At 43.6% G+C, this 25,036-nt stretch overlaps 1 protein-coding gene across 1 annotated transcript; it reads right to left on the bottom strand.

Moving 5' to 3' along the window:
* Positions 1–3,584: 3,584 nt before the first annotated feature.
* LOC120440126 (granzyme B-like) lies at positions 3,585–4,986 on the bottom strand. The gene is made up of 5 exons (XM_039611833.1): positions 4,845–4,986; positions 4,619–4,766; positions 4,387–4,519; positions 3,905–4,177; positions 3,585–3,790 (listed from the first exon to the last, which is right to left on the bottom strand). Exons 1-5 carry the CDS (start codon positions 4,900–4,902, stop codon positions 3,611–3,613), a joined length of 792 nt encoding a protein of 263 aa, XP_039467767.1. The 5' UTR covers positions 4,903–4,986; the 3' UTR covers positions 3,585–3,610.
* Positions 4,987–25,036: the final 20,050 nt, after the last annotated feature.

Here is a 25,036-nt window from a genome sequence, read left to right as displayed (position 1 = left end):
CTGTGAAATGGGACGGTCTAGCCTTCAGATTTGCGTCACCGCTGTGTCGGTGGAGTTTAATAAACTCGGTCGTCTGCTCCTTGCTATCTAAAATATAACAGGACACTGGCATAAATTCTCGACCGTCTCACACTTCTGTTTAATCAGTTTTCTTTTGACGTTTATTCAGCTGTGTGAAAATCCCGAGGAACCCACCCGATGGATTAATAAAGTTTTATTTAATCTAATAATCTAATAACTTTGATCTCAGCCAACCCGATTTACTCACGAACAAATAAAACACCGAAATAAGGCAGACAATTACATTTTTAAGTTATCCGGTGACTTATATATCATGTTTAACCTGAGTAGTGAAAGAGCGGGGTCTGAAAACGATGACGCCGGGAGTCCGCTGCTCTCGCCGGCTCGGCGACCATTGAATCCCCGGTTTGCTATCGAGCAGGTGGGTAACAGGCGTCTCCAGCGTCGGCGCACTTTTGCAAATATGCGATGTCTTGATAAACCAAGCAGATATTTGAAATTTGCACAGCCACTTTCTCGCCTGAAAATATGTTAAAAGTTTATTTTGTGACCCAGAAAGATTAATAAGACTAATTTTAAAACTTAGTAGCGGCCGCCATTGTTGGCAGCTGAAATTTGGCTGGACCGCGCTATGAATTCTGGGATATGGTGGGCCACGAAGGACACCGACCCATCCTTCAAATTCGGAAATGAAGGACGCATTTGTCGGCTGCATTTGAAGGAGTCGACAATTGGGACAGCCTTCGTCGCCGGGCTGTGACGTAATCGGCCTTCAAATGCGGCCTCCGGAGGATGCAGCCGACGTTTTGGGACACAGCTTTTTGTCACCTGATAAAAAGTGAGACATTCCAAATACATGCAGTCACACATGTGCTTCAAATACAGTAATGAACCAACAAGTCATCATCCAATTCCACCTGTGATCTTGTATCACCATTTCTCTCTGAGCTTTGTGTTGGTTCTTCTGTCACCTGACAAATAGGACATGCATGACAATAAGAATAAAATGTGGAGCTGCTTCAGTGTTTCTGTCACTTTGTGCAGATCTTGACTCATCAGTAATGTTTGTACAGTGAGTGCATTTTTAAAACAATTTGTGCAAACTGCACTACAAGGTGGAATATTTGCAAAATCATGACTACCTCATGATATTTTGTCTCAAAAATTAACCCTATGAATATCTCAGTACCATTAGGATGTAATATTTTGTCACCAACATTTTAATGTTAGACATATAATTTTAACAGCCTCTGTAAACTGATATCCTGGCTTACTCGAGGCTGCAGTTTTCTTTGACAGTTTCAATCAAAATTAGAAATGTTACCCTGAGACTGAGAGAACTAATAGTGCTGCATGTTCTGCAGTTAGTTTCCAAAACACGTTATTCATGGTTACATACAATTTTAGACTGATGTGGGCCAAAGTCTAGCATAGCCTGTAACATTATTATGTTGGACACATTTTATGAGTTAACTTTGCTTTAAGTGACTTACAGGTTTCTTTGAAAAATACTTTCTTATATCCAGGTTCTTCCTTTTTGCTGCCATCCTCCTCTCCTCCTCGCAGTGCAGGCTTGCTGCTGCTAAAACTAAACAGAGCTCCCTGAAAGGCACAGCCAATCACATTGGCCATATTTGTCACATGACGTAGGACTTCAGTAGAGAACGTAATTTAACTCTTTTTGCACCGCTGGGTGAATGAGAAGTTGACAGATCGTGTTTTTCTTTCTATCGGGTTTGTTTTTCTTTACTCGAAGAGATCAAATTATTGGTGAGGACAATTCAATAATCGCTGGATATTGGTGGGGACATGTCCCTTCCGTCCATGCCAAATCTACGCCCTTACTAGAAAGAGAGAGCATATTTCTCCTGTTTTGGCTTCCCTTCATTAGCTTCCTGTTAAATCCAGAATTGAATTCAAAATCCTGCTCCTCACATACAAGGTCTTAAATAATCAGGCCCCATCTTATCTTAATGACCTTGTAGTACCATATCACCCTATTAGAGCACTTCGCTCTCACACTGCAGGCCTACTTGATGTTCCTAGAGTATTTAAAAGCAGAATGGGAGGCAGAGCCTTCAGTTTTCAGGCCTCTCTTCTGTGGAACCAGCTTCCAGTTTGGATTCAGGAGACAGACACTATCTCTACTTTCAAGATTAGGCTTCAAACTTTCCTTTTTGCTAAAGCATATAGTTAGGGCTGGACCAGGTGACCCTGAACCCTCCCTTAGTTATGCTGCAATAGGTGTAGACTGCTGGGGGAGTCCCATGATGCATTGACTGTTTCTTTTTCAGTCAGCTTTTCCATTCACTATGCGTTAATAGACTTCTCTGAATTTAATAGTTATTATTAAGAAATTTTTTTAAAACTTTGTTTGTTATGTGTCTCCTCTTCCTCAAACAGAATTGTTGTGTATGGAGAGACCGTGCTGAACGCCTTCGTCCTCAACTCGGCCAAGTCGTTCAACTTGGCCGAGTTTCAAAACATGAGTTTAAGCTGACCAATGAGGTGAGACTCACTTATGTGTTTTTCTGAGCTCAAAGCAAGACATTATTTGACAGTTTTATTTTAAATGACAGCATCAGTGTTATCAACTATATTTACTCTGTAAGGCACTCAGCATCAGTGACCATTACCCGGTGGAGGTGGAGCTGAAGACCAGAGCAGGAAGACAGAAAAGGATGGCTGTGCCTGACGGGACAGAGATGACATCTGGGGAAGAACAGTCTCAGAAGAAAGGTGTCTGAGACTGTTTAATAAAAATGAATTTTATAAAGGAGCAAATACCTCATGAATCTCAGGGCTGATCTCAGTTCAGTTACGTTCTAATTAATTATGTAGAGTTGCTGTTTATTTCAGAATCAAAGTGATGTGACATATATCATTTTAACTGAAATACACTAACAGTAACAAATTTATAGCAAACATGTTCTGCAGTGTTGTATTCTGGGTGCTACTGAGAGCATATTTTACATTTCCTCCTTCTAATATTAAACAACAGGGAAACAGAAGAAGACCAAACCGGCAGGGTCACCAAAGCCAGCAGGAGCACAGAAGAAGAAAAAAGACGAGTCAGACAGACAACAGAAGAAGAAGAATGTGGGAACAAACAGGAAGCGAGGGCAGGCATCCAACACACCAACCAAGAGAAGACGTCAGGATGTTCAATGTTCATGATCTTACTATTACATTTAAAAAGTAGAGTTACTGTAGTTAGAGCTGATAGTATTAAACCGTCAAAGCTTCTCTTTGTTTGACTTACTAGAGATTTAACTGAAAACCACATCAGGTGGTTCTCTGTGATACCAAAACATCCTCAGTTAGTCTTTTGTATTCATTGTACTAGATAAATCAGGATGAATGTACCGTAGAAATGAAAAACAATTTACAGATATTAGTATTGCATGGAATTCATTTTCCGTGGTAAACCTGAATTTAGATAGGTAGATATTTGAAGTCATAATAAAATATTATTCGTGCACAGAAACAATATTTGAAACATTTTCTTTATTCTGCATTGAGAGCAAACGCTGACAGAGGCACAGCTTCCACACGTACAGTGTGTTTGAAGCAAAGCTTTGTGTAAGATTTAACTTTTTTTCCCCTGGAGAATCATCCTGATCCAGTAAAGGTGTTTTGAGATATCCGTATAGACATTGGGGACATTCGGATAGTTACAGTTTCCCAGCTTGGTTCCAGGAATCCGTTTGTTGAAAGAAACAATACCGACAGCCATTCCCTTGCAGACCAGAGGGCCACCAGAATCACCCTGTAAGGAGGAAGTATGTATTTTATTCATGTGATACTTAATGCAGGTTGCTCATATATTTCTCAACAACAGAGCAGTTAGCAAGAATTTTCAAGGAAAGGACAGAAAAGATACCTGACAGAATCCTTTTGTTGTCTTGTATCCACCTGCACAGATAATATTGGGAGGAAGAATGTATCCGGGAACATGTTGAGTCCAAGCATTCTTGCAGTTTTTTGGGCTGTTGACAGACACATCCACCACTCTCAGGTCATCAACACTTCTACCGTAAGTGTTTATCTTACCCCATCCAGCCACTTGGCACTTCTCATTTTCATTTAATGTCATTTCACGGAAGGGAAGTCGAATGAATTGAATTGTTTTGCTTAGTCGGACAGGTGTAGACAGCTAGAGGCACAGAATTAAAGAGTAAAGATTAAAAATGAGTGAAAACCATGTAGCAGCGTTACGGAAAATGTATTTTTTATCTTTTTTTTAAGAAAGCACTTTTTACCTCAACTAGAAATGTGTTTTTCAATCAGCATATTATAAATTCAAACACTCCAAAATATAAAACTTCCTGTGTGATGTGAGAAAAGAAAAATGATAAATCTTACTTTTAAAAGCATTATGTCGTATCCATGGCCAACATCCTGATAATATGGGTGTTTGTATTTCTCGGCAATCTGTATCACGAGCTTATCAGCACTCCTCAGATGGTGGTTACCAAGAACTACGTGTGTAGGATACCTGAATAAAATATAATTCTGAGATCATCAGCAGATTTTCTGAAGTTACAACATGATGAATAAAATATGAATACGATAGATAGATAGATAGATTACTTACACGTCACAGTGTGCAGCAGTCATTACAAAGTCCTCAGAAACAAGAAATCCTCCACAAATATGGTAGCCTCTGTAATCCAGCACTGATGCCATATACAGCGTTTCATTGTCTGGGGCTATTTCCCCATTTATAATTTTACTTCCGAGGACTAATGGCATTGGGAGGAAATAAAAAAAATTAATATTCCACACTCAGGCTAGAGAAGAGTATTCATGGTGCAACTTACCATTTTGCCCGAGGAATGTCAGCGCATGAATGACCGCAAATTGTTGGAGAGCAAACATCTCGGTTGTGAAATGCTCGATCTGTTACGTTGAGACTGGCAGTTCAGTACTTTTTAAGCCTAACAAAGGATGTTTGTTAGTTTGTACAAAGGACTCAAAGGAAGTGGTTAGTTAACCACTTCCTTTGACTTTTGAAACTTTCCACAGCAAATACTTCACTACTCCTATCGATCACCGTCTGTTATATGTGCACCCCTTTCTCATTAACAGTACTGAATTTCAAACAAACTACAGCTAAATCTTCTGCTTACTCTCTTTCTTTTTCTATGGGTGGACAAGATGCTTTAGCTTGGAACTAGAAAAAACTAAATCAAACTGCAGGGCTCAAATAGATACTTGATAACCAGGGCGTTAAATACAGGCGACAAGGGCGGTTGCCCCGGGCGGCATCGTGGTGGTGGGCGGCATCAAGGTCATCGGCAAAAGAAAAAAAAAATTTGCTCGTACTCATGCTGCCCCGACGTCATGCCAGCGCATTTTGGGAATGTCATAAGCACCGATCAGTTTTCTATCGCCCATTTGCTGGGAGCAGGACTGGACTGGGACAAAAAAATCAGCCCGGGCATTTTGACTCGAGAACGGCCCACCAGGTATTATAGGAAAAGCCATAAAGCCTTTGAATGAAAACAAATGCTGTTGTGACAGTGATGTACACTGTCTTGTTGGTATATATGTATCAATCTAATAAACTTAAACCTACACCATCCTCCCTATTCTGGTATTTCAAACAGTACTTACCGGAAATATCAAACAACCTAATCAATAATTACATATACCTAACTAGCAGGGTTGCCAACTCCCAGCAAAAAAATAGGGAACCACCCCCACCCTCCGCCTCATGATGCTTAATCGACGTAATCGACTTTAATTTATTGTCAGGGTAAAACAAATGCACAGAAACCAATTATTTTTCTACAGTAATTAAATAGAGTCAACATCTTTCTGTCAGGGTCCTGGGTCTGAGTGACCCAGGATCTCTGACCAGCTATGGCCTTTTGTTATATTATTTGTATTGTATATGTATTTTTGGTGTTGCTGCCACTACTGTTTGTGTGTGTGTGTGTATATATGTGTTTGGCTGTAAGAGGATGTCAAGCACCTGCAGACCTGGTGGGTGTGGCCCTGCTGGCGGCCTGGCCACACCCGGCCACACACCTGCTGCTGATCAGGGCTCGTCGGGGAGCTACTTAGGAGAGTCTTGGAGCTCCCACCGACGCGGGATCATTGCGTTAGACTCCACGTTAGTTTTCCAGTTAGTTAGTGTATGTGTATGCCCGCGGTTGTATGTGTCCTGACGGCTGCCTCTATTTGTGTCCCCAGGAGAAGTGTGGGGAGCGCCAGACAGCAGCCAGCACGCGGGAGTGCTGAGACACGGGAGCGGAGAGCACTAAGACACGACACGGGAGTCAGGGAAATCACAGGGATTTATTGTCATTATTCCATTCACTGTAAATAAAGAGCACCGTTTGCATCGTGAGAGTACCGCGACTGGGTCCTCCTTTCCCCACATCCCCACGGTCCGCCATGCCAGACCGTGACAGAATGATCCCGCCTAACATGGACCCAGCGGTCTCTGAGGAGAGGCTCAGGAAGGAGGTGATGGACAAAGTTTACCGCCTATGCGAGTCGTGGTGGGAGAAGCCCGGAGAGGTATTGCGTCGCGCCGTGGAGAGGCGGCTGCAGGAAACGCTTTGTAAATTCCCTGGCTGGTGGACTCCCTCAATCCAGTCGTTCTGGATTTCTTGCTCTCGACCCTCCACCTCCACTCTCCTCCTCAGGCTGCTCACCAGCCCGGACAGTTGGTGGATTCACAGCCTGAGACGCCGGCCCCGACATCTACATCGGAACGATGTTCTCGCCGCCGGCGTTCCTCACCGCAGATGAATTCCCGGACATCTCAGGAGCCGGCTGTGGTGAGTGATAAGGACACTTTTTCATTTCTCACCTCATCTGCTTCTTTGTTTCAAGTGGATGGCGACACCGCTGGCGCGGCTGTAAGCCAGCCTACTGTGCAGCTAGCGTCGCCTCATTCAGCAATCTCCACACCGCTCACCTCTTCATCATCTGTAGCAGTGCCGCCTGCTACGACACCACACCGGACCTGCTCGGCCCGAGCGGAGGGGCCCGTGCTGCCCGAGCAGGAGCTCAGCGGGCCGGAGCAGCCAGCACCGCCGCCGGGCGCCAGCGCGGAGCTGGAGCTCAGCGAGTTGGAGGAGAGATCGCTCGCGCAACTCTGGGATTACTGCCGGAGCGTAATCCAGGCTGTAGACCCACACAAGAGACATATACAGGTAGTGGTCTTTGACGATTATCTCTCATCCGCTACTTTCACCATGAACTTTTTGGACATCAACAAACTTAAGCCATTGGTCACTAGTTTAAGGGGAGCTCTAGTTTTGAATTATTCGGCTTGGGTGGTCCGAGCAAGGAAGGCACGGCTGCTCTCTTAGACGCTCTAGCCGCTTGGTTTTTCGTGCATCGGCGGAGGACTTACCCGTCGATGCTTGCAGCACAATTGTTTGATCCTCCATTACAGAAAGGATGTCGCACTCGCCATCATCACCCCATTACACCTCAACCCACTCCTGCGGTTTCAGCCCAGTCAGCTGGCGACGGACCAACAACACTCATTACTGCAGTGAGTAAACCGGACTCATTTGTTTCTATTAATCCTGTCATTGAAAATGAAAACACAGATGAACAGCGGAGGACGGTTTCCATACACCCGCCCCGCCTTCACGGAGGAGAAGGCGTCCCTGCAAGCAGCGTTCAGCCACATCTACACTCACTCCTGTGCCGGTTGAAGACTCAGGACCAGCGGCTCTGGACGCCACAGTGAGTAAAATGGACTCTGCCGGTGTTGTAAATTCCCTTCCTGTGAACACGGAAATAGAGACTATAGCCACTATGGCAATTATCAATGGAGAAACCGTAAGAGGTGTAACTGAACTCCCAGTGGAGATTTTTGGACCACCGATGGACGAATGTGGTCTGAGTGCTAATTCTGGGGCAGAATTTTGCATAGTCAGCCCTGAGATAGTTAGCTCAGAGTCGGTGGGGTCAGAAACTGTTTGCTTTACCTCCCAAAGGTCAGAAGAAGTTCACTCTGAGACTGTGAGCTTGGAGCTAGGGAGGTCAGAGCATACGGACCCAGATGACTTTTTGGCCCAGACTGGCCGTATGGAGACAGAAGTTCTCCCCAGGGCTTCCCCAGAGGCTGAACTGGAGGCCTCAGTTGCCTCTGGACCCCTGGAATTTGTTGAGCCAGCTGTAACATTCTCATCCTCTCCGCCCTTCATAGTAGCCACATCACCCTCCACTCAGTCTGCTGCCCAGCTAGTAACTCAGTCTGCTGCCCAGCTAGTAACTCAGTCTGCTGCCCAGCTAGTAACTCAGTCAGCCTCTCATCCTCGTCCTCAGTTGGAGGTCGATATGCCTGCTGGCCCAACTCTGCCATCATTTCACCCGTCTGTTGTTCCTGCATCACTGTCCAGTTTACCACGAGTAGCTGCCACACCATCGTCACCTCCACCCTCTGCAGCTACTTCTCCACCAGCGTCCCATCGGACTGCAGCGACTGCAGCACTCTTGGCTTCACCATCCACATCACCCGCTCGACCATCATCTTCACCACCTGCAGCTACCGCGTCGCCATCTTCACCTCCGGATCATCCATCTATAGCCGCTCCGCAGCCGGAGGAGCTCGGCGAGCCGGAGGAGCCCGCCTCGCCGACTGTGGAGCTCAGCGAGCCGGAGAAGCCAGCGCCGCAGCCGGAGGAGGATCTCAGTGAGCCCGAGCTGGAGCTCAGCGGCGGGGAGGAGCCCGCGTCGCGCCGGAGGAGGTGCTCAGCGGGCGGGAAGCGCGCACCGCCTGAGCTGGAGCTGCAGGGGCCGGAGCTGCAGCTGCAGCGGGCAGGAGCTCGGCGAGCAAGAGGAGTGCCCGCCATCGAGAGAGGGGCTCGGCAGGCGGAGGAGCGCGCACAGCCATCGGAGGTCGGCGGGCGGAGAATCCGATCAGCCTACGCGGGGGTCAGTGTGCAGGGTCCACGTCCCGCGCGCCCTCCACGCCGTCCACGTCCGGCGCACCCTCCACACCATCCACGTCCAGCGCGTCCACGTCAGCGACCAGCGTGTCATCGGCCATGTGCCACACCTCGCTGTTGCTCACTGGAGCAGCGCCGCCGCCACTGGACCCGGGGCAAGCCGCCGGAGGAGCAGCAGCGCCGTCGCCACTGGACCCAGGGCAAGCCGCCGGAGGAGCAGCAGCGCCGCCGCCGCCGTCACTGGACCCGGAGAAGGCCACCGGAACCGTTTCGCCGCTGCTACCGGACCTGTGGCAGGCCGCCTGAGCTGAAGCTTCGCCGCCACTGGATCAGTGGCAGGCCCCCTGAACTGTTTTGTCGTTGCTACCGGACCCATGGCCGCCCGCCGGAGCTGCAACGCCGCCGCCATGGCACCCGTGGCAGGCCACCGGAGCTGTCACACTGCTGCCACCGGATCCGTGGCCGTCCGCCGGAGCTGCAGCACCGCCACCATTGCACCCGTGGCAGGCCGCCTGAAGTTTTCTGTTGCTATCACGGGACCCGAGGTAGACCACCGGAACTCTTGTGTTATAGTTACTGGCACCTGAACTGTTTTTTCTCCCGCCACGTTTTTGGGGGGTTATTGAACTGTTTTGTGCCTCCGCTGGGGTCGCGGTTGAGCCTCTGGGACGTTTGAGTTTTGACAGTTTGGTCGTTTGGGGTTGGTTCCGGCCCTCCGTCCTGTTACCCCCCGCCGCCCGCCCTGGGGTGGTTGTGTTGTGGTTTTGTTTTGTTTTGGGGTCATCGGGGGCCGACCCTTAGAGGGGGGGTACTGTCAGGGTCCTGGGTCTGAGTGACCCAGGATCTCTGACCAGCTATGGCCTTTTGTTATATTATTTGTATTGTATATGTATTTTTGGTGTTGCTGCCACTACTGTTTGTGTGTGTGTGTGTATATATGTGTTTGGCTGTAAGAGGATGTCAAGCACCTGCAGACCTGGTGGGTGTGGCCCTGCTGGCGGCCTGGCCACACCAAGCCACACACCTGCTGCTGATCAGGGCTCGTCGGGGAGCTACTTAGGAGAGTCTTGGAGCTCCCACCGACGCGGGATCATTGCGTTAGACTCCACGTTAGTTTTCCAGTTAGTTAGTGTATGTGTATGCCCGCGGTTGTATGTGTCCTGGCGGCTGCCTCTATTTGTGTCCCCAGGAGAAGTGTGGGCGCCAGACAGCAGCCAGCACGCGAGTGCTGAGACACGGGAGCGGAGAGCACTAAGACACGACACGGGAGTCAGGGGAAATCACAGGGATTTATTGTCATTATTCCATTCACTGTAAATAAAGAGCACCGTTTGCATCGTAGAGTACCGCGACTGGGTCCTCCTTTCCCCACATCCCCACGGTCCGCCATGCCAGACCGTGACACTTTCTGCAACAGAATTGCAGACTGCACGCATGGTACCCAAAGGAAAAAGTACTATAGCTTATTAGGGCATATGTTAGACTTAATATTTACTATATACAATAATGAATTTTTATATATTTTACATCAGATGACCACCACAGAAAATAAGAACAACCCCAGGTTTCTCTTCAGCTCTGTAGTCAGGCTGACAAACAGTCAGAGCTCTACTGAGCCAACAATCCCTTTAACGTTAACTAGTAATGACTTCATGAACTTCTTCACAAATAAAATTTGTATCATTAGAGAAAAAATTACCAATAATCATCCCACAGATGTAATATTATCTACAGCTACTCTTAGTACCATTGATGTTAAGTTAGACTCTTTTTCTCCAATTGATCTTTCTGAGCTAACTTCAATAATTACTTCCTCCAAACCATCAACGTGTCTTTTAGACCCCATTCCTACAAAACTGCTCAAAGAAGTCCTGCCATTAATTAATTCTTCAATCTTAAATATGATCAACCTATCTCTAATAATCGGCTATGTACCACAGGCCTTCAAGCTGGCTATAGTTAAACCTTTACTTAAAAAGCCATCTCTAGACCCAGCTGTCTTAGCTAATTATAGGCCAATCTCCAACCTTCCTTTCATATCAAACATCCTTGAAAGAGTAGTTGTCAAACAGCTAACTGATCATCTGCAGAGGAATGGCTTATTTGAAGAGTTTCAGTCAGGTTTCAGAGCTCATCACAGCACAGAAACAGCTTTAGTGAAGGTTACAAATGATCTTCTTATGGCCTCTGACAGTGGACTCATCTCTGTGCTTGTCCTGCTAGACCTCAGTGCAGCGTTCGATACTGTCGACCATAATATCCTATTAGAGCGATTAGAACATGCTGTAGGTATTACAGGTACTGCACTGCAGTGGTTTGTATCATATCTATCTAATAGACTCCAATTTGTTCAAGTAAATGGAGAGTCCTCTTTACACACTAAGGTCAATTATGGTGTTCCACAGGGTTCGGTGCTAGGACCAATTATATTTACATTATACATGCTTCCCTTAGGCAGCATCATTAGAAGACATAGCATAAATTTTCACTGCAATGCAGATGACACGCAGCTCTATCTATCCATGAAGCCAGGTAACACACACCAATTAGTTAAACTGCAGGAATGTCTTAAAGACATAAAGACCTGGATGGCCGCTAACTTTCTGCTTCTTAATTCAGATCAAACTGAGGTTATTGTACTCGGCCCTGAAAATCTTAGAAATATGGTATCTAAGCAGATTCTTACTCTGGATGGCATTACCTTGGCCTCCAGTCACACTGTGAGGAACCTTGAGTCATTTTTTGACCAGGACATGTCCTTCAACGCACATATTAAACAAATATGTAAGACTGCTTTCTTCCATTTGCAACATCTCTAAAATTAGAAATATCCTGTCTCAGAGTGACGCTGAAAAACTAGTTCATGCATTTATTACTTCCAGGCTGGACTACTGTAATTCATTATTATCAGGATGTCCTAAAAACTCGCTGAAAAGTCTTCAGCTAATCCAAAATGCTGCAGCAAGAGTCCTGACAGGGACTAGAAAGAGAACATATTTCTCCTGTTTTGGCTTCCTGTTAAATCCAGAATTGAATTCAAAATCCTGCTCCTCACACACAAGGTCTTAAATAATCAGGCCCCATCTTATCTTAATGACCTTGTAGTACCATATCACCCTATTAGAGCACTTCGCTCTTGCACTGCAGGCCTACTTGTTGTTCCTAGAGTATTTAAAAAGTAGAATGGGAGGCAGAGCCTTCAGTTTTCAGGCCCCTCTTCTGTGGAACCAGCTTCCAGTTTGGATTCGGGAGACAGACACTATCTCTACTTTCAAGATTAGGCTTCAAACTTTCCTTTTTGCTAAAGCATATAGTTAGGGCTGGACCAGGTAACCCTGAATCCTCCCTTAGTTATGCTGCAATAGACGTGAAGCTGCCGGGATTCCCATGATGCATTGAGTTTTTCCTTTCCAGTCACCTTTCTCACTCACTATGTGTTAATAGACCTCTCTGCATTGAATCATATCTGTTATTAATCTCTGTCTCTCTTCCACAGCATGTCTTTATCCTGTTTTCCTTCTTTCACCCCAACCGGTCGCAGCAGATGGCCGCCCCTCCTGAGCCTGGTTCTGCCGGAGGTTTCTTCCTGTTAAAGGGAGTTTTTCCTTCCCACTGTCGCCAAAGTGCTTGCTCATAGGGGTCATATGATTGTTGGGTTTTTCTCTGTACCTATGAAGCGCCTTGAGGCGACTTTTGTTGTGATTTGGCGCTATATAAATAAAATTGAATTGAAAATTGAATTGAACTATAAATAGAAAATAGTAAATTTCGATCTTAGGTTATTACACATATGCTGAAAAATGCTTTGGTTCCAGATTGTGTTCAGTTACAAATGCTGAAATGAACATCTCTTTCTTATTTGTATGCATATTTTCTTTCTAAAACCAGGTTTCTGTTTGTTGTAATCAGAGCACCACCTATTTGGTTGTGGGCAGCTTTGTCCTGTTTTCATGTTTCATCCTAAACAAACATTTCAACCCACTTTCAGTATGGTATTATTACTGCTGGTTGAGCTGTGACGATTGATATTTTTTAAAACCAGGTTTCCTGTTTGATGTATTTAGAGGTCCACCCATTTGGTGGTTGCGGGCATTGTTTTCTGGTTTTTATGTTTCATGTTAGAAAAAAATCAACCCAATTTCTGCATGGTTAAGCATGGTGCAGCTTAATATTTAAAACTGTACATCTCCTGCACTTTCAACATATATATATATACACTACGGGTCAAAAGTTTTCGAACACCCAAAATTTTCCTTTTGGGGGGGGTGTTAGCTGCCGCTGCCTCTGGTCCCTTCACCTCTAATCATGCAAAGAAGTCGTTCAGCTCCTCCGCAAGCGCTGCATTGCCCTCAGTCAATGTGGTATTGCCAGGTTTGTAGTTGGTTAAGTGCTGAACTCCCTGCCATACCTGTTGTGACTTGTTGTTGCTGAAGTGGTCTTCAGTCCTCCTCTTGTACGGTGCCTTGGTGTCTCTGATACCTCTTTTCAGCTCAGATCTGGCTGCACTGTAATGCATACCATCACCGGATCTGAAAGCGGCGTCACGTTGCTTCAGCAGGACCTGGACCTCTTTAGTCATCCAAGGTTTCTGGTTGGAATACTGTCACGGTCCTGGGTCGGTGACCCAGTGTTTTGAGTTCTTGTCTCTGAGTTTTGTACTATGATCTCAGTTCCCTTTGTTCCCCAGGTTATTCTTTAGTGTCTTTGTTTGGCTCTCTTGTATTCTCTTTAGTTCTCTGAGTATTTAATAGCTCCCCTCTGTGTCTTTGTTGTTGTTCTGTGTTCTTAGTTGCTCTGTCTCCCCTAGTCTAGTTGCGTCTGTGCTACTTCCTGTTTTAGTTTGAAGGTCCATGTCTCTTGTGAGTGTATTCTACTTTGCTCCCTCGTCTCGTCAGTTCTGATTTCTCCCAGCTGTGCTCCCCTTCTGTGTCTCATTCCCTCGTTACTACCCTGTGTATATTAGCCCTGTGTTTGCCCTTGCTCAGTGTCGCGTGGTACCCTCAACTAGCTGTGTGTGTTCTGTTTCCAGTGTTCCTTGTGTTTAGTCATCTGCTCAGGTTCAGTTTTGTTTTCCAGTGTTTCAGACCTTAGTTCCTCTGTTCCGTCTTTTGTTGTCTTTTTGGTGAGTTTAGTTAATTCAAGGTTTTGTCCCAGCAATAAAGCTGCGCTTTAAGTTTGAACTCCCCGTGTCTGAGTCCTGCATTTTGGATCCACCTCTCCTGCCTGCCTGCCACACAGCCAACCATGACAAATACACCCAGTGACGGTTGTCTACAGTGACACTGTTGACACAGAAGTTAATATATGAGAGCACTGATGTTGTGTGCTCTTCGAGGTCCTGGTGTTCAAACATTCTCCAGTCTGTGTTTTCAAAACAGTCCTGCAGCTGATGTGATGCACCTTCTGGCCAGGTTTTCACAGTCTTTGTGGCTGGGTGGTGCTCTCTTCCTAACAGGAGTATATGCAGGGATCAGCAGCATGGACATGTGGTCTGACAAACCTAGATGTGGTAGAGGGGTTGCTCTGTAGCCTTTTTGGATGTTGCTGTAGGCTTTATCCAGTGTGTTTGTTCCCCCATGTTGCACATTTAAAATGCTGTTCAGATCTGGGGAATACTGACCTTAACTCAGTATGGTTGAAGTCCTCAAATATAATGTGCACTGCTTCAGGATGGAAGTTCTGCTGAGTGCTTATTGTCTTGTGCAGCTCCTCCATGGCTGAGTTAGTGTTAGCATCGGGGGGTACATACACGGCCGATGACAGTAAACCAACAAGGTATGTAGACGGGTCTGCATTTCACAGTCAAATATTCCAAACCCATGAACAGTGGCTGTCTACAGTCTTTGTATTTTTGCCCCAGCTGTCACTGATGTAGATGCATAACCCCCCTCCTTTGTTCATACTAGAGTGGCCAGAGTGCGGCCTGCTAGCTCAGTAGCCGAGTCTGGAATTGATTGCTGCAGCCAAGTCTCTGTGAGTAGTACAATGCTGCTGTCCCGTACACACTTGTTGGCTTAAATGGTTGTTTCTTTAGCCGTGCTAGTGGGCCCACCCTGCAGCCACACTTTTGCCTCCTGTGTTTACATTTCCTCTTTGGCTGACCCTGGAGTTCTTATTATGTCCTCCAGTGGTGAAAGTCTTACATAATGTTCCTTGCACAGCTTAATCCCAAACAGATCCCTATGATGTCTCTTTGGACTCTGGCAACCCGCTGTCATGCTCATGACCACAAACACTTTAACACACAGTATTTTGCTCGTATCCTAGTTGTCAGAGTCTAGTTCATGCTCTTGTATATAGTGTAATTCCTGTATTCATATTCATAGTATCTTCGCTCTCGTGACAGCCCAAGCTCTAGCTCATCTTCTTGTATATAGAATTCATAGTTGTAGTATTTTGTTCTCGTCACAGTTCAATCTTACTAGATTTTTTCACTGCTCACAGTTTAGTGTTTTTTGCTCTCGCCCCTGTATATTACCCCCGTCCCTGTTTCACTAGTGTAGTTCTGTGCTCACGGTCATGGTTGTTTCACGCCCCTGGTCACTGTACATGTCACAAGGTTTGCCACTGTCCCACTTATTGTAACAAAAGTCATGTCACTTATTTTTTCAGTTCAATTCAATTTTCTGTCCTGGGTGACAGGTGAACCTAGCCATATGTACCCACTCCAGTACCTTAGAGAGTGCTGCCCTGGACACAAAATGACGACCTGCCGGCACTGTTCTTGGATCTAGTTTGGTTCTGAGGGACTAATCAATGGCGTCTTGTACCTCCCACTTTACTGCTCTGATTCTGCAACTAGCAGGCAGAATCGGGGGGGCTCTCCGGAGTCTCCTCACCGGAGTTGAATTGATGTGAAAGCGCATTGGGCTTGATGTTTCTTGAGCCAGGGCAATAAGAAATAAAGAAATTAAAGTGAGAAAAAAAAATAAGGACCATCAGGCTTGGCGTGCAAGACCGTTCTTATGGTCTGTCCATACAATAAATGGGTGCTCAGCGCACTCCAGAAGATGACACCACTCTTCTAGGGCATCACCGCAAGCAGCTCCCAATCCCCCACATGATAACTCCATTCCGCTGACGAGAGCCGACGGGAGAAATAGGAACAGGGTTGTAACTTGAACGAGGGACCTGAGCGCTGGGACAGAAGTGCTCCCACCCGCACATCGGAGGCATCCACCTCGACAATAAAAGGTTTGCTGGGGTAAGCCTGTGATTTGGTACTACATAAACAAAAGTGAATGGAAATTAATTACAAGCACCACCTTAATTTTTCCATTAATATATTTATTCCCTTGAAGATTCACTTCTTCAAGTGAAGAAGTTTTTTTTCTCAACTTAAATAAGGCTGTTATTTTTAGAGATATATGGTCCTCACAAGACAGTCACTAAAAAAACATTTTAGAATATAATTCATTATTGTAACCTACTTGAAGTACAATTAGGAACAATTCTACAATTTTTGTGTGATCATTTGGTGTTTTCTTAGTGTGGCTGCTTTCACAAAAAAGTGCTTTTCTAAAAACCATTCTTACAACATCTACTACTCTTGGCACCTAATGGCTGGCCCTCCCTGATCCAGACCTACTTGAAAGACAATTAAGTGCAATTATACATTTTTTTCACTGTAATTTTATTTATACAGCGTCAAATCACAACAGTCTTCTCAAAGCCCTTTAAATGGTAAGGTACACCCTACAACAATACATACAGACAAAACCAAGCAATCATATGACACCCTGTGAGCAAACACTTTGGCAACAGTGGGAAGGAAAAATTCCCTTTAACGGGAAGAAACCTCCAGCAGAACCAAGCTTAGGGAGGGGCGAATGTTGTCCAAGATAAAGACTATGTTGGACAATACCTCCCACCCACTCCATGACATGCTGGCTAGCCACAGGAGCACGTTTAGTGAGAGACTGAGATTACCAAAAAGCACCACTGAACGACACAGGAAATCACTCCAGCCTGTGGCCATCTCCCTGTACAACTCTTCCATCTAATACACTGTAAACTCTGCAATAGTTACACCCTTTTGCACACTCTCTTTTCTACTTGGTAATGTTGCTGTCTATTTTTTCGATATTTATTTTTAGCCACATCTGTGGACCCTGGATATTTATTATTTGGTGATTTGTATATATTGTGATATTCCTTCTACCTTCACATATTGTATTGCTAATAGTCTAGTCTGTTTTTGTTTCTATTAATGTTACTGTACTGGAACAACCATAACCCAATAATATTCTCTTAGACAACTCTGAGGCCATCACAGAGCAGCTGTATTTGTACTGACATTAGATTACACACAGGTGCACTCTATTTAGTCATTAGCACTCATCAGGCAACGTCTATGGGCAACTGACTGCACTCAGACCAAAGGGGGCTGAATAATTATGCACACCCCACTTTTCAGTTATTTATTTGTAAAAAATGTTTGGAATCATGTATGATTTTCGTTCCACTTCTCACGTGTGCACCACTTTGTGTTGGTCTTTCACCTGGAATTCCAATAAAATTGATTCATGTTTGTGGCTGTAATGTGACAAAATGTGGGAAAGTTCAAGGGGGCCGAATACTTTTGCAAGCCACTGTAAAACGGGGCCTGATTATTTAAGACCTTGTATGTGAGAAGCAGGATTTTGAATTCAATTCTGGATTAAACAGGGAGCCAATGAAGGGAAGCCAGTACAGGAGAAATCTGCTCTCTCTTTCTAGTCCCTGTCAGGACTCTTGCTGCAGCATTTTGGATTATCTGAAGGCTTTTCAGGGAGTTTTTAGGACTTCCTGATAATAACGAATTACAGTAGTCCAACCCTCAGCGTCACTCTGAGACAGGTATACTAGAATTTCTTTTATTTATTTGTGTATTATTCACATTATTTTATCATATAATGCTTTGGTGCAACTGGATTTTAGCATGTCTCAATGTCTCACACATTCATGCCATTGAACAGCCAGGTGATTTTATTTCAGGAAGTTGGGGGGAAGCAGACAACCCCAACAGGTAGTGGAGTCTTTTGTTGTCAACCACTGTAAGAGGTAGCAAGGGAGTGTGAGCATTCTTTGGGGGAAGACGAAAGATGTGAAAACAGCTGTGCACTGCATTTTGTTTCTGTAGAAGGTATTTAAACCCAGGACTGTTCTGGGTTCAGAAGAGACTCTGCTGGTCGTTTGTCCTGCGATGGCTGCTCTCACCAAACTTGGGTTTTTGTTCATCTTAATTAATGGATGTTAGCTACGCTCACCGTTTGTCTGCAGGCTTTACTAAATGGAAACTTCCGCAACACAGGATATTTCTAACTTTCCTCACAGTGTTACTGGAGGCCGAGGTAATGCCATCCAGAGTAAGAATCTGGTTAGATACCATATTTCCAGAAATTTCAGTGCCGAATAACCTCAGTTTTATCTGAATTAAAAAGCAGAAAGTTAGCGGCCATCCAGGTCTTTATGTCTTTAAGCCATTCCTGCAGTTTAACTAATTGGTGTGTGTTACCTGGTTTCATAGATAGATAGAGTTGGGTGTCATCTGCTTAAGGGAAGCATGTATAATGTAAACAGAACTGGTCCTCTAAAGAGGACCTGTGTGTAAAGAGGACTCTCCATTTACAAGAACAAATTGGAGTCTGTTAGATAGATATGATACAAACCACTGCAGCACTTCAGTGGTACTGAAAGTAGCTGTCCTTAATGTCACGTCTGTGAGACACAGCTATGAGTGTTTTTTTTCTCTAATGGTTAAAATTATATTTCTGAAGGAATTCAAGAAGTCATTACTAGTTAACGTTAAAGGAATGATTGGCTCAATGGTACTCTGATTTTTTTGTCAGCCTGCCTACAGTGCAGAAGAGAAACCTAGGGTTGTTCTTATTTTCTTCAGTGATGAATAGTAAGATGTTCTAGCTTTACAGAGGGATGTTTTAGACATGTAGCCACATAAAATGAATTAAAGATGGCTCTGATGGATATATATATATATATATATATATATATATATATATATATATATATATATATATATATATATATATATATAATCAAACAAAGAAATGTTCTTTGGTCCAGAGCTCCACTCAACATCATATCATATCTTCAGCAGCAGAGTTAAATCTTGATGTTTTGTCATAACTATGCCTGTATCCTCGTAACACAGACTGAAGCTTGTCAGGCTTAGAGACAAGATTTTTTTAGGGTTTTTGCACAGATGCATTGTGTATACATCTCTGGCCTGATGAAAAACTGAAAGGAAACCACTGTGCTAAACACAGACAGCATGAAAACCGGATGTAACCACCACAGGTTTCTGACATCTTTCTTTATTTTGAAATTTCAAGATGATAATCTTCACTATACTGGTTGCAAAAAGAACAAAAAAACAGACCTGATGAGGAGACCTTGAGCTAACAGTGAAACTGTTTGCTCGATTTGTCGATTACAAGTCATTAGCCAATGAGCTTGACACTGATAATCCTCCTTTCTTACACATTGTATGACAAAGTTTTATGAAATAAACTTCATGATTAATTCAATGTGACCACAAAAAATGAGCCCATCAACTCAACAGGAAAGTGTCAGGTACATCTCTGTGGAAGGCAGAGGGTTAGAGGCCAGTAACTAAGCTGGAGTCCTACAAGTAGCCCAGCAGAAGGTCGACAACAGTGTGGATGGTGGTGACATTCTGGAAGCCAGCAGCAACAGCAAAGTCGATGGGCTTTATTTTTTCCAGCCTCTAAGCTATTTAGTGTCACGGGCTGGGTCTGTGACTCAGCATTTTGTGTTTAGTTTCTGTCTTGTTGAATTATGTTTTTACTGAAAATATTTTTAGTTCTTGTGGCTTCTATCATTTGGATAGATTTGAGGGGTTTTTGTACATGATATTGTTTTGTTAGATTAGTATGCTTCGTCATAGTCTTCTGAGTTTTCATAGTTGTATATGTCCTGTTTTGGCTTCCCTTCATTGGCTTCCTGTTAAATCCAGAATTGAATTCAAAATCCTGCTCCTCACACACAAGGTCTTAAATAATCAGGCCCCATCTTATCTTAATGACCTTGTAGTACCATATCACCCTATTAGAGCACTTCGCTCTCACACTGCAGGCCTACTTGTTGTTCCTAGAGTATTTAAAAGTAGAATGGGAGGCAGAGCCTTCAGTTTTCAGGCCCCTCTTCTGTGGAACCAGCTTCCAGTTTGGATTCGGGAGACAGACACTATCTCTACTTTTAAGGTTCAAACTTTCCTTTTTGCTAAAGCATATAGTTAGGGCTGGACCAGGTGACCCTGAATCCTCCCTTAGTTATGCTGCAATAGACGTAGGCTGCCGGGGATTCCCATGATGCATTGAGTTTCTCCTTTCCAGTCACCTTTCTCACTCACTATGTGCTAATAGACCTCTCTGCATCGAATCATATCTGTTATTAGTCTCTGCCCCTCCCTGAGCCTGGTTCTGCCGGAGGTTTCTTCCTGTTAAAAGGGAGTTTTTCCTTCCCACTAGCACCAAAGTGCTTGCTCATAGGGGGTCATATGATTGTTGGGTTTTTCTCTGTATCTGTTATTGTACGATCTACTGTACAATACAAAGCACCTTGAGGCGACTGTAGTTGTGATTTGGCGCTGTATAAATAAAATTGAATTGAAAGTATCACAGTATTAGTTTTCCCAGTTTAGTTCTAGTTCTGTTTTGCCAATATGCATTTTGCCTTGTTTGGACTCAATGACATCAGCCATAATAAAGGCATGCTTTTCATTTAAACTCAGTTTTGTCTCCTCCCCTGTGTCCTGAGTTTTTAAAAAGCCTTAAAAATTCACTTATAGCAAGGCTTTTTATAAGAGGACAGGGGAGACATGGAATGGAATGAAACACAAGGAGAGAAACATTGGAATAGAAAAGGGAGACAAAACAGCACTTGTAGAGCAAGGGAGTGAGAGACACTGGGGGGGTTCAAAGGTCTCCCTCTGTCCTTGTGAGGGGGTGGGGGACCAAACACAGACATGAAATATATATGTATGGGAAATATACACAGCAGACAGCAGTAGAGCATGACATGTTGTAGAATTTAAAAAATATGTTTGAACAGTTTAATCTGCCTGTCTCTGGTGTTTCTACAGCACCACCTACTGGTGGAAGCCCATTACAGTTCTGCAGGTTTGTGTGTCATACCAAAGAGCTTCATTTGAGCCCTGAATCATTTTATAAAAGGTTCAAAGTAGTCCTTGGAAAAGATTTTAAGATATAATCCGAAACAAATGGGGAATGGGGATCCAGGGTTCTTAAAGGGAACAGGCATCCAAAACATCCACCTCTCTTCAGCTCAGTACACTCTTAATTCATGCAGGCTCGCTTAACTACAGGGAGTCTGTACACAGAGAAAGACACAGTAAGTTTCCTCAAAGCGAAAAGTCCAGCAAAGGAGTTCAGGTGCCAGCCACTACCTTAAGCTGATAAGATCGTGTAAGACAGGTGGGTGATTTCCTCAGGTGTGTAGAGCCAAGGCCAAGACCCTGGAATAAGGCCCAACAGGGAGCACAAACAACAACAAAAATCACAGATAGAAGAGAAACTGAAGCAGAAAGAAAGAGACGAGACAAAACCTGAAGATGTCAGCCAGGGAGACCTGAGAGACCACAATATAATGTTTTGTATGAGTGCTCTATTTTGCTTTTCCCAGAAACATGGAAGAAATCAAGTGACATGACTGACTTTGTTACCATTGTTACTACACAGTTTCCCCTTGAAAATATGACAAGACGGAAACATCCGTTTGCTACAGCGTTTGCTAAAAAAAGGTCTTGCCCAACTTAAGGTACCTCATCTTGATAACTGGCCATATTTTTTTCATTTTTATCCATAACACATATTTAAAATTTGCATCGTTAGAAGAAGTACAAAAGCATCTGTTCCAAGGTTAATGACATTAATGATGTTGATACGTTGAATATTAACTATCCAGTTATTTCTTTCATTCAACCAACCACTCTGATCAAGTTGCATCACTGGTGGGATGCTTTAAGTTTCCTTCAAAGGTTTATGCAGTTGACAAAAATCTGCCCTGATTCATATACAATGTTTCTTCAGATATTAACAATGAACCAGCTTCAGGAGTACCAACGCCACTTTACTGTTTGAAGGGGAAAAAAAGAAAGAAAACAAAAGTATACAAAAACAGTCCACCAAAAACAGCACCAATTGTTTCAGAGAACAACTCTGAAATTCTTCATATTTATCAATCACAGAAAGTTTGTGTAAATATTGTGGATATTTTGAGGTGACAGAAAGAAGCTGTTTCTAACAACCAGTGAGGACCCGGTCATTTCAAGGCACTTACTTACTTGTACTGTAACGTAAAAACCCTGAAATGTTAGAGATCCTCTATGAGCAGCAGCTGGGATGGGATGGAAGAACTCTCTTTTAACATGAAGTGAGATGTTGCACTTTGTGCATGTCTTGTACCACACACACACACACACACACACACACACACACACACACACACACACACACACACACACTTAAATCCAAATAAAACAGCAGTGAAAAAGTTTTCTTGCCATTTAAAGTCAAACTATCAGACACTTCCATTTCACTGACCATGACAGGCCCTTCAGGTGTCTCAGTGTAATCCTCAGTTCATTTTGAACATCCTGAACTTTTACACAAAGAAATATTCTCTTTGACAGATGCTGAAAGCATCAAATATTCTTAGGAAAATGTCGACTGTTGACATGAGATTTATCTCTGGTGTGTCATAAACATTCACAGAACACATTTAACATCTGATTAATAGTTCTTATTATTTTAACATGATTGAATCATTTACAAACTTTTTAAAAATACCTTTACACTTTAAGTTATAATTGTTCACATTACGTACATGTATACAATTATGTAATGTATATAAAGCATACATGTATATTATATACATAAAGGGCTCCAAGGGTGCTGGTTATGTGTGTACTTTGCCTATGTGTATTATTTTATCATATAAAATTACACATCCAGTAAAAGAAATGTTTTTCTTTGTTTCCATTTAAAGATTGTTACTTGTTCTCTTTTAGCTCAGTTTTGGACTCCACCGCTCCAAAAGGAAATATCCAGTTTTTCAAATGCTAAATGATCTGTGCCAACTTTTCTCTCACTGTGTCTGTGAGGCAGTTCTTTTGGCTGTGTGGTTTAGCACAGACGTTTCCTTTCCTGCTTAGACTCTCAGTCAGTCGTACTTTTTCCACTGACAGTGAAGGATCTCTTTCAGCCCTCTGTGTCTTCAGACATTTGAGTTTATTGATCTTAACCTAACTGGTGAGTTCTTTTCTTTATTTTCTGTTTCTTGCTTTAAAAAATTGCTTCAGTATTCAAAGTGGTGATTCAGCTGCTTTTTATTTTACTGGACTTTTGATTGTGTGATGCCAGGTCAGAATTGGCGGGAAACCAGCCAGACATTTTCTCTCAGCCTCTTATATTTAGTTCTTTTCATTTTTTCCTTTCTTTCTTTTCTTTTTTTGAATTCTTCTTCGTTTTACTTTTGAAGTTTGACTTCTAGTTAACATTGTAAAAGGGATTATTTTAAGTCAAACAATTATCAGTTTCGCAGCCAGGTACCCAAACCTACGTAAAAAGTAAAAGGAAAGGTCTAATACATCCACCACCATCACCTTCTTAGCAGCTTACCTGAGTTCGAGTTAAAGTCAGGGCTGAAGCCTTTCACAGCTCGCTCTGGGCAAGTGTGAGCTTAGACACAAAGCACTGTGTCTAAGTATGGTTATCATTCTCATTAATGTTAAAGCCTCTGAAATTATGTAAATGCTGTGATATTCTCAAAATTTTGGTTTTACAGTCAGAATGAAGATCGCAGCCTTCAATGCCAAGAATCTTGGAGTGAGAAAACTCAACAAAGATATTCCATCCATCCATCCATCCATTCGCTTCCCCTTGTCCTTTTCAGGGTCGCGGGGGGCGCTGGAGCCTATCCCAGCTGTCATAGGGCGAGAGGCAGGGTACACCCTGGACAGGTTACCAGTCTGTCGCAGGGCTAACACAGAGAGACAGACAAGCATTTGTGCTCACATTCACACCTATGGGCAATTTAGACTAGTCAATTAACCTATCTCCACAAAGTGCATGTCTTTGGACGGTGGGAGGAAGCCAGAGTACCGGGAGAACCCACGCAAACACCAAGAACAAGTCCCCAGAGACCATATCACCAAAAACATTTGTACGTCTTTTTGCAAGTCAAATCAACCGAGAGAGCTTCAAATCCTTCTGCAATGAATTCCAAGAAGTCGGGGCAGAAAAAGGAGAATGCCTTCTGTAATGATGTCCTGAGACCGCAGTCTATGACTAAACTGTTTGCATAACATGTACTCTGATACCAATAAAATGATAAAATGATACTGATGAACCATCCTGCATAAGACCAATGAGGACGAGTCAACCAGACAATAAAGTACAGTGTTGGGTTAAAGGTTTACAGCCAGTTATAAAAAATAGTGACCCATGATAGACAGAATCCAGATGAAGAGAGTGAGCAGAGACAGTCATGTAAATTATATCACTGTAATCCAGGATGGGTAAAAAAGTGGCAGCAAGCCTTTTCGTGGCTGTGAAAAGAAACACGATCTGTTTTTGAAAAAGAACAATAACTTCAGCCTCAGTGTCTTTAAAAGATCGTCAATGTGTGGCTTAAAGGAAAGACTCAATCACAATCAATCAATCAATCAATCCATCCATCCATCCATCCATCCATCCATCCATCCATCCATCACAATACCTAGGTATTTGTATGAGGCCACAGTTTCAGTAGAAATGCCTTGAGCAGATACAAGAGAAGGAAGTACCGGCACCCTCTTTCTGGTGAGAACAGCATGACTTTGGTTTTTTCTGTATTTAAAACCAGTCTGAGCTGACCCAGCTGAGACTGAATACTATCAAAAGCTCGCTGTAATTGTTTGAATTACAGCTGATGGTAAGAGCACAACAATAAGTAATTGTATCATATGCATAAAAATGAACAGGTACATCTAGATTTTGTCTCACACTGTTTACATAGTAAATAGTAGTATTTACTATGTAAATAATGTAGGCCCCAGGACAGAACCC

This window comes from Oreochromis aureus, linkage group 5 (genome assembly GCF_013358895.1).
Source record: "Oreochromis aureus strain Israel breed Guangdong linkage group 5, ZZ_aureus, whole genome shotgun sequence".
Taxonomy (NCBI): Eukaryota; Metazoa; Chordata; class Actinopteri; order Cichliformes; family Cichlidae; genus Oreochromis; species Oreochromis aureus.
The sequence above is the reverse complement of the archived record's forward strand: the minus strand, read 5'-3'. Positions and strand labels throughout refer to the sequence as shown.